The sequence below is a fragment of the Drosophila obscura genome, unplaced genomic scaffold (assembly GCF_018151105.1).
Source record: "Drosophila obscura isolate BZ-5 IFL unplaced genomic scaffold, ASM1815110v1 contig_200, whole genome shotgun sequence".
Taxonomy (NCBI): Eukaryota; Metazoa; Arthropoda; class Insecta; order Diptera; family Drosophilidae; genus Drosophila; species Drosophila obscura.
Genome location: NW_024542791.1, coordinates 5511804 through 5522831, shown reverse-complemented (window position 1 = coordinate 5522831; position 11028 = coordinate 5511804). Strand labels below are relative to the sequence as shown.

The 11028-nt window shown below is 43.6% G+C and overlaps 1 protein-coding gene across 1 annotated transcript in view; it reads right to left on the bottom strand.

Moving 5' to 3' along the window:
* LOC111080276 overlaps positions 1-11028 on the bottom strand; it is a 117493-nt gene that overhangs the window by 84429 nt on the left and 22036 nt on the right. The window contains 5 exon segments of the mRNA XM_041593903.1: positions 459-812; positions 1010-1516; positions 8581-8697; positions 8758-8859; positions 8931-9159. Of these exon segments, the coding sequence (XP_041449837.1) occupies positions 459-812; positions 1010-1516; positions 8581-8697; positions 8758-8859; positions 8931-9159 (1309 nt within the window).

The window sequence follows — 11028 nt, the reverse complement described above, 5'->3', positions numbered from 1 at the left end:
TTAAAGGAGTTTAGCAGGTTTGGTGGGGGGATTGGGAGGAGGAAGCGCACCCCACAAGGTCTGCAAATCCAGGCGGGTGCTTTATGCCCTCTGATAGTGCAAATCTCGTGTGGTTGCAAAAATGTCGAGGCTTCACTTTCAGTAATTCAATTCAATTTAAGTACTAAATAATACCGAAATTTCAGTATTATCTAGGCGATATTTGCAGTATATTCGACTGAAAGTATAAAGTATTTAAATTTGAATTTGTGTACTGTATTAAAATACCAAAGATTCAGCTTTTTTTGGAATTTTGCAATTTTGTGCAGTATTTTTTAGGTTTTAAGATTTAAATTTTCCAATTGAAAACTAAATAATTTCCAACTTATTTTTTTGTTTTTTTTTTGCGCAAACAACTTTAAATACTGAAAATGGAGCCTGGGGACGAAGCATATCTAAAGCAGGCAATAAATACTAACTCTCGCAATGCAAATAGCCCTGTCCTTGGAATCCACTCGGGCACAGACATCGATACGAGCCCGGAAAGTTAATGCACTTGGCGTTGGTGCCACACTTGGCCACACCATCCGGCTGGTTGCACTCATCGATGTCCAGGCAGGCTAAGCCCGCGCCCGATGCGACAGCGACCACCGCCGTCTGGCTGTCGGCGTCCCCTTGGCCATAGCCCAGTGGCAGTAGGTCAACAGGTGGCTCTGCGTTCTGATCGTGCTCGAGGACAAAGCCGAGGGGACAACGACATTGATAGCTACCGCCCATGTTCACGCATTCAGCACCCGAACCGCATGGATTGTTAGTGGCGCATTCATCGACATCTGGTATTATATTTTTTGGTATTAATGTAGCATTTTGCGGTGCATTAATGTTGGTATGTTTTGTGTGTGAAGTGTGTGTGTTGTTTTGGTATTTTGTAGGTGCCGCCAATTTAAAAACAAACAAAAGTGCAAAAAATACAACCAAAATGGTAAATGTCAAATGATGATTCGATTTCTAAACTATTTATTAGACTCACCCTCGCAGCCATGCATGGGATCCCCGCTGTAGCCATCGGGGCACAGGCAGCGGAAGCTGCCATCATTATTCAAACAGTTGGCATTGCGGCCGCAGGGAGATCGAGCACACTCGTCCTGGTCCACGCATCCTTGGTCGGCGCGTCCATCGCCGTCGTATCCCGTCGGGCAGTCGCAGCGATAACTGCCCGCGAGATTCGTACATATGGCACCGGGTCCGCAGACATTCGGATATGTGCACTCGTCCACGTCCTGACAGTCCTTGTAGGGATCGGTACCCACAAAGCCCTCGGGACAGGCACAGGTGTAATTGCCAGGCGTATTGATGCACTGGGCATTCGGGGGACAGGCCTGCGGATTGCGGCACTCGTCCACATCCGTGCAGAGCACTTCACCATCGCCCTCGTACCCATCGTGGCACTTGCACAGGAAGTGCGACGGCAGATTACAGCACTCGGCATTCTCCACGCATCGCGCTGCTATCGCGGGATCTTGGCATTCGTCAATGTCTGCAAGTAAAGGAACAAGCGACGCAGGGGCCGTGATTAATCGAAGATGCTACACAGTAAATGACAAGTAATTAAAATCCAAACGCAGTACATTATCTTCCACCTTCCAACTTATTTATTGCATGCCATGCCCGCCATGCATCCCGCCCCCCCACGCAGGCGGCACAATCCAAGAGACGTGTTCTGGCTCTGACTTTGGGTCTCTCTACGCATTTTGCCGCTTGAATGCGCACTTTGCTCGCATTCACAGTCGCCGCGAATCGGACATGGAGTAGCAGCAGTGTGGCAATGGATGCCATCGAGATTTGCATGCTACGCATGACATTTCAGTGTCAGTCGGCGCGAGTGGAAGCCACGACGACAATGTCAAAGCACAGGATGCACCAGTTGCATACATTTTCATATCAATTGGATACGAGTACGAGTATGTGGTCAATGTTAATGGGACAATGTGTATGAAGTATTTATTTGGAATTTGAAGCTAGCGATATCATACAAGTCACTAGACTTTTATACTCTTAAGAGAAGGAATATACCTACTAGATCTATGTACATACATACAGAATTTTTATTCCGAATTTTGCACAAGCCTGATAACAATATAAAATGGTTTGGAACATTACAGGAGTCGGCACACAAAACCTGGGTGCCCTATCTCTCAAAGCCTCTGAAATCTAGAACAAGAATCTTATCCACATTGCCAATTGACGCTCTAATGAATAACCTAAGGAAATCATAGAAATTAAGGCATAGCGAACTCTTCGAAGAAAGAACAAATCTCTTGATTACAATCTTAATCTATGACATTTCTTAAAAAGAATCGATTTCTACATTCACCAGAATTCTCAAATTGCATAAGCCTGAATCCAATCTAACCTTTCATGTCGACTGTCTGAGTCTCTGGCGAAAGACTCTGGGCGGAGGAGGAGGAGGAGGAGAATGCGCTGTAGATCAGAGCTTTCTGCTCCAATAGCGCGCAGCGCATCGCATCGTATCGAATCGTATCGAGAATTGAATATTGCCAGAGAGAGAGAGAGATAGAGAGGGAGAGACATGGAGCCAATGAAGCGGCAATACAGCTGGATTGAACCAGACCGACTACGAGACGGCAGCCGTTCTCTTCTGGACCGCAATCTGGGCCCATTAATCATCAGAGGGCCTGCGATTAAGCAAAAGTTGTACATTTATAGCTAATATGACATAAGTACAAAAGTTGGCAAAAGGCAAAGACAAGGACGAGCTCTGCAGATATATAGCAGGGAATGGGATGGGGAATGGGTATAGGGTTTGGGTGCCTTATAATTACAACAACAAGAACGAGTTGGTCGTTCAGTTATAATTACTAGTTTTTAGCTTATAAATTAAGAGGATCATCACTCCCTACTCCCTCCTCCCTACTCATTCTTTCTGGCGGGATACGACCGAAACTGGTATTTGCTCTTAACAACCAACTGATATGACAGCATTCCATGTTTGTGGCAATTGCAAACTCTGATTACTCAATGTCATCATCCTCGTCGACTACCGAGTAGTCTCCTCCACTGCCATCTGCCATCTACCGTCTACCATCCCAATGTTGTCCAGGAGTCGGGAAGTTTTTCCAGAAGCAGGAAGCATTCTATGTTCTTCTAAGTTTCAATGTCAGTTTAATTACTTTATGCAATGCGACTGCAAGACGACAGCAGCAGCAGGTCCCCATCCCCATGGCATGCCGTTCCTCATCTCGATTCCAGACTCAAACAGAGACAACGAGACGTGGTCCGAGACAGAGACAGAGCCAAAGCTAGGCCATTGACCAAAGGCTGTCTAATGAACTTAGTAGCATGCCCCGTTGCGTCTCTACTGCCAGCTCTGATTCTTTTACAGCCTGTTGGCCTCAGACTCTGAGTGTAAATTAAATTTTTACCTCCTCTCTGATTATACAACGCTGAGAATAATGTTCACAAATTTGCTAGTTCTCTAGTTTTTGGGCAGTAACGCCTACTGGGTTCTGGCCACATTTGACCGCTTTAAAAGCAATCAAATATATGCGTGACTCAATGTGATTAGACCTAATGATTGCCTGAAATGATGCTGACATAATTTGCCGAGCTATGCTTCTTCTTAGATTTCCTGTCCGTCTCTATAAATGCTAGCCATAATCGTCAGAACAAGATTTCTTTCAAGTGGCATTTTAAAATGCGGTGATCTGGTGATTAAATAAAAATACAGACACGACAAGGGAAATGCTTAGATGATTATTTTATAAGTATTATATCATTTTCTATCTATACTTTCTATATACTCGCAGAGAATTGGTTAAGGTTGGATATGTTATGTCTGATGGGACATTTCCTGCTTCCAAGAAAAATCATACATAATTGACTACGTATTTAAATACTTAATTAAAGATTTTGGCAAACGGAAGGACTTGCGGTTCTACGGATTACATTTAAAATTGATTTATCATTAGCAGCACATTCGCATTTTAATGGCAATATCTTTTTGGATTTTATCATCCGTTGGTTTCCCTTGGAAGAAATGTCTCCTTTTGTCTCGAAATTGTGTGCAGAAAATAAAACATGAGAGGGAAACTCATCAAATAAAATACATATTGGAAAAATATACCATATAAAAGATATATTTATGTAAGCGTAGTGTTTTATTTCCTTCCATTGATGTTTGCAACCTTTGCACTTTTTTTTACCTTCCTCCCATAGCGCTGCTCTAATTAAAACTAATTACCAATCAGACTGTTGTAGAAATCTATTCCACAACTAAACTTAAAATGCAACAACTGATCTGGTATGCACATTAGATAAACCATGGTCTGGTCTGTCTGGCGTCTATCTAATAAATTGTGTAATTGTGGACTTAATTAGCATCTACTGCAATTTGAGTTATGACATTCGTGCCATGATTTTTTAGTGCATCCGAACACCACATGCGACCGACTGACTATAGCTATATAGTAGAAGAGAGATACAATTTACGAGCGGACATGACTTTCATGCTCCACTGCCAGACAAATGATTAGCAGCTCGAATAAATCGTAATAATACGAATAAAAAAAAAATATACTCTGAACTTGAACTCGAGCAAGGCAAAGGGGTGGGGGGAAAGAAGAAGAAGAAATCATAGTAAAGAAAACCAAAATTAGTTAACAATTTGTTACGCAATTATGCGTCAAGTTTTTCCATAAACTAAGTATGTGCTCTAAGATCAAGGTCGAGTGGCAAGCGAGTGATGTCAGCCGGATCTGGGGCTACAGGGAGACGCAGAGCTGTAGCTAGAGCCATATACATGGGTGGCTTTTTCTGTTTGGTAGAGACGCCCCTCATTTGTGCGTAAATGTGGCAAATACACGCTCGTATAATTAGGCGTGTCAATGCCGACGCTTAAAGCCATTTTCATGCCTTATCAGCGTGCCGGCTTCGACACGAGAATTAATTGCTGCCATTTTGATATGCAAAAAGTGTAAAGTACCAACAAAAAAATAATACTAAAAATAATAAGAAGCCACCGACAATCGACGACCAGTATGTTCTGAGCCAAAAAAAAAAGGTATAGTACTCTTATAGTATACAAAAAAAAACCTAGAGCTTATCATCTGACGTTGATCTCAAACTGCTGCGTTGCCCAGCCCCAAAGACGACGACGGATTGAAGTCCGCCCTGGAGTTGAGGTTGTGGTTGGAGGCAATCGCGGGAGTCCCGCACAATGCAGGTTGGAGGGAGTCCAAGTGCCACATTGTAGGCAGTGCCGTTTGCGGCTTTTGAGGACAGGCGGCGGCATTAAGCGCCGACAATGCTACCGCCACAGACCTGAAGCTGGTGCGATCGCGACTGTGACGGCGTTGCTACGTGGGCACAATCTATTTTATCCGTTTTAATGATCTGCCCCAGTTAGCGAAACGAAAGGGAGCAGCCGCCTGCCAGCCTGCCTGCCAGTGAACGTGGCGGCCAGCGCGTACGATCGTTCGGCTCGAGCGGACAAATCCAATAGCAAAAAGGCCGCAGCTTTAGACGATTCGAAGCTATGGATACCCTTTCGCAAAGAATAGTGTTTCAACCGACTAGTTCCCATGGAAAATATGGATATTAACACAAAATCCGGTTTCTATAGCATTTATTACTCCTGCAATACAGGCGTCAAACCTTTGTCCGAAATTTATCTAATTTACAAGCTGTATGAAACCTTCCCTGCGTCCCAAACATCCACTTAAAATCATACTACACTCCCAGCCAGGGTATTTTGCACTTTTATTGAGTGTGTTTTTTCCCTGTTGTCTTTGGATATAAATTTTAGCACTCTATTCGAGAGGCTCTTTCCATTTATTGCACGCAGAGTGCTGCCGCGGCTGTGTCTGCTGTGGCTGCAAGACAAATGCATTAGAAGGATCGATAGGCCAGATATAGGTCTCTATCTATGGCGCGACTTTACGACTGTGTGCGTGTGGATATATCATATTTTTAACAGTCATTGCATAACTGGACTTTTGCGATGCGTTAACGAAGCCAGCGCCGTGCCATCGCCATCGCCATCGGCATCGCCATTGCTGGATCGAACGCATTTGAGTTATGAACATGAAATAAATGCGCCATCGAGTCTAAAAACAGGTGTTGCCACCAACTACCGTTAGAGGCATGAAAAGAAAAAAGAAAAAAAATAACCAACCAAATACTAAACAGGAAAACAGGTACATAGGTATATATATATATACTCATGCTTGAGGCTGGTGACTCTGTGCCTGGTGCCTTCATCCGACGCAAAATGTGTCTCTAAGCCAAAGAGCGTAGAGTAGGTTTGTCAGGCCAAGACCAAGACGACGGCAATGTGATTTGTTGCAAAGTTTATTGGGTGAACTTGATGCAAAACTGGATTTACATAACATTGGGGGACACATTGAGTTACATTTAAGAGTGGTACGCCAGTGGTACACATTTGTGGATTGAATGGTGCGCACGATAGAGGGGAGAATACTACTTTCTTTTACACATACAGAGGTGGTAGCTGGGGTGTAGTTTTTAACTGAAGAATATGGGAACACATGTGCAGCAGCGATAAAAGGCTAAATTTTGGTTTGGTGACACACATTTAAATGAATATTTGAGAGATCGCAAAATATAGCACTGTCTGCGGAGGCTAAAAGTGGCAAATGGGACAATGAGAATCCCATTTTACCACAATTAGAAATTATGATTCACAATTTGTATGGACATACGAGTGGGAAAAATAACTGCTATTTGGCTGTCAAACTATTGTTAATGTTTATGAACTCTTGGGGGAATCCTTCTACCATTTCTTATCGAAACGGGGCCTCACGAACCTCAGCAAAAGAGAACTGCCTCCCTATGCCTCATTTATGCCACCACACTAAAATATTCAAGGGGGAAACGCTCAATCTCAATCTCAATCTGATACTCTTAAATAAATTAAACCTCAAATCTATAATTATAAAGCCTGGCTACTGGCACTACATCAACATTTAATTGTGTGTTTAAGAGCACTCGCTCTTGCCGCCGTCAGACTCTCTGGGAACGCACTCCGTGTGCGTGCCCCTGATGAAGGTGCAACTATTCCACGCACATGAGCAGAGCGCTGAAAACTTTCCCAGCATATTTAAAACTAATTCAGATGATTACAGACAATTTGACGAGGTTCTGGATAAGTCCAGAGCTAGAGCAGAGCCAAGACAGTGCCAGAGAGAGAGGCCAAGGCCCCTGTCCCCGATACAACGTGCATCCCAATCATCATGATGATCTTCGTCATGATCATGGGATCATGCATAATATGCGAAAAAGTTTCTATAGAAAAGAATTAGATAATGCCGACTGAAATGACTGAAATGCGATGCTGGCGTTACACGTCGCTGGCTCTGAATTTATGCATGCCTGCCCGCTTTTACTGAAGAGACACAGCGGAGCAGCAGCAGTCGTCACATGTAATCTAGAATCTTGGCAACGTCTTCATACTTAGTGGGGTAATGTCAGAGGGTTGGTGCACACATGCTGCTACACCTATCTTTCTCTCTCTGTTTCTATCTCTCTCCAGAGTGTTGAAAGTTCTGGCGTGTCCATGTTTGGGGTCAGATTACATGACACTGATTCCTCCACTTCTAACAGACATCTTCTACATACATACATATGTACATATATGTATGTTGCATGGCGCGAAAGCATTGCTACAAATGTCTGTGGCTTTTTATTGTTTTGGATTTTTTTTCTCTCTCCTTATTCTCTTCTCAACCACAACGATCATCATCATCATCATCCGAAGAAGCAGCAGCATCATCATTATCACAATCATCATCTATAGGAAACGTCTCAGCAGAGAAGAAAGAGCCTCTGTACGTTCTTTACACTTTTTCTAGTTATTATTGCTCTTCTTTCTGGCTGTTTTTTGATGGGTTTTTATTAGGTAACATTAGAGCCAGGTCCAATTATGGCAGCCGGTTCTTGCTTAAAGGGAACAGGTGGGCTTTTCGAAGGTTTTTATTTCGGGATCCTGCTGTGAGCATAACGAGCAAATGAAATGACTACACAGGATACAGATCAACGGAAACTGATGAAGATATTTCGTAACTCTGATTTTTCCAGACCTTAATCTGTACTATTTGCGAGTGCATGTGCGATCGTTGCAAACGTTGGGATCGTGTAACCCTGGGTTTGCTGCTGCTGCTGCTGCTGCTGCAACAATGACTGGCGGGGAGGCGGCACTCAAGTGTAATCGCTACACGGTCATTATTATTACCTCGCAGATAAGTATACTTTATTCTCAGAGAGCCCACGGTTCATGGCGACTGGGAAAAGCTTTCATATTATTGTTTGGCGCGTCTTTTGTTACATTTTCTTTTGGCTTTGGAGGCTGGCACTTGATACTTGCTATAAACCGTTAGCCCAAAGTGCTGCCTGGCCTAAAGTCTGGGCCAAGAAACGAGACGACGATGACGACGACGACGTTGACGGAAGTACAAAACGGCAACAACAATCATTTGTTGGCTGGACCATCATTATGCCAACAAATACAAAGAAGAAACTGCGAAGCTGTCGACTGTGGACTGTGGACTGGGGACTGGCACTTACCTTCACAATGAATACCATTGCCACGATAGCCCGGAAAGCAGGTACACGTATAGCTGCCCAATGTGTTTGTGCAATGGGCAAACACATCGCATGGATGCTGTTTGCATTCGTTCTCATCTGAAAAAGAGATTTGGTGTAACGGTTATGTAAAAAGAGAAGCCAGTAGCTCTCACTCACCTAGGTCAACGCAATTGCAGCCGCCATAGCCATCGTTGCAATGGCAGACGCCATTCAAACACGCGCCATGTGTGCACACTGTGCCGTCCTTATCACAGTCATCTAAACAGGAGAGATTGAAACATAATGTTAGACTATCCAAAACAACAAAAGATATTCCTAGGATTACTCACTTGTGCATTTGAGCTCTTTGTTTTGCTCATCGGAACCAAGATAGCAGTCTTGATTGCCGTCGCATAGTTTCGATAGTTCGTATAATTGCAAATAGTCTGTCGACTCGTTGACCTGGCATCCAAAGTAGCCATCCTCGAGATTCAGGAAGAATACCTCGCCACGAAATCGACTGTTCTTTCTCAAATTTGTCTGGATACGTTGCGGTTGTTGTGAATATTGTGAATGTACCTGTGTTTGGGGGTTGGAGCAAAACAAAAGAATTGTTGTATTAGTTTAATTACACGCACAAAAGTCGGAGGAAGCCTGCAGCTTAACCCCAATTCCCCCTTAATGGCAACCTTCGCTGCAACCTCTACCACCAGGGGGACGGACAGGTGGCGGCGGCAGGGGCACAATCAGGTTTAAACTAATTTAAATTCAAATTAGATACAGAAAAGGTAGCAGGCGTAGCACCGGCAGCACCGCACCAACCAGAGCTTCTTCTTCCACACAAACAGAGAGCGCGACAGAGAGAGAGACAGCGATTTAGTAGATGATTTCTCAACCACGATGTGGTCCATATGGGCACGATGCGATCGTACCAGGCTATAGCCATACCATACCATACCCATACCATAAAGACATTCACATCGCGGGTATGGGAGCATAGAGTAGTAGTGTAGTGCCGCTCTGCTACTGCCTGTTGCTGGCGTTGTTTTGCCGCCACTTAATTGTTACACTTGGCTGATTTTACTTTTAACAAAACAAAAGTTGTTTGCCGTTTGCCATATTTTCTTAGCCAAAACTCTCGGCTGCCGACAGCAGCAGCGGCAGCGGCGTCTGTCTGTTTCTGTTTCTGCCCGCTCGAGTGTTACAAACATTAGATATAGGCTCTGGGTCTGGGAAACACGTTTGTCACTTAAGACCTTTTTGTGCTCCAGCAAAATGAATTAAAACTAGTTTCTTCTATATTCACACACTGCTGGCTGCTGCTATATGTACATATGGACACTTCTATTTTCGTATCTGGTTTAATTTGACTTCCTACGTCGTGGCTATTATTTTGTCGAATATAGTCATTAAATGGCGGCTATGCTTTGGGTATACTTCTTCCAGCATTCCAACAATTCCAATCTGCTTGCCAATTGTATTGTGCGGTTCCGTTCAGAACAAGTTCAATTGAACGGTTCATTGAAATGAACTACAGAAAATTGTTTGTGCCATGTAAATAGGTTGTTCCATCGTTCCACTTCCAATTGTTCCACTTCAAAGTTGTTGCATTTATTTTTAACGACTCTTCAAGTCAACAAATCAAAAACAAACCTATGAACTAACTCCGAAAATTGAATTCAACTCTATTTTCTATTTGCAATTATTCCATTATCAGATTAAACTAAATAAACTGTTAAATAGTTTGTAATTTGTTGTGGTGCAAATGTTTTATTTTAAATCTTATTTTGCATTTTGAGAGGAAACATATATGCTCTCATCGAATTACTCTCGAATTGGTACAGCAGAGATAAAGAAATTATAATTCGCTCTATATGAATAAGCTTCGATCGTATACCGATATTGATGAGCGATGGAATACGACGTTTACCAACACTGATATGAATAACACATCAAGTATCGATTGCATTCAATTGTTGGCCTCGCGCGCGAAAAATCTCTGCCATTTTCTTAATTTCCTCATTTACGACCAATTTTCATTTCGTTTGTTGTGGCTGCTTAATGAGCCGCACAATGGAGTCTACGAAAAGCCACTTGAAGTGCTATACGACCCTGCAGGAAGGTGTGAACGCAAGGCAGACGGCTGTCAAGTTCAAGTTTGTCTGAGAATTGTTTTGGGCAGATTCGTATCGGGCCATCGCCACCGCCAGCCACTAAGCAGCAGCACCGCAGCCCGCATCGTCATCATCATCTGCTACTCGTGGAGGTTCTATGTTGTTTTAAGTTTTCAATTGCTCGCTTCACGCCATGCAACGCTAACGGCCTTGCTAAACAATAGATTCAGCCGCCAGTCGCTGTCGTCGGTTGCTGCTGCCCTGCCTCCTCCGCCTCCTGCACTTTTGCCTCCGCCTCTGCCTGCTACCTGTGTATCTCTGCCACTATGCGGCT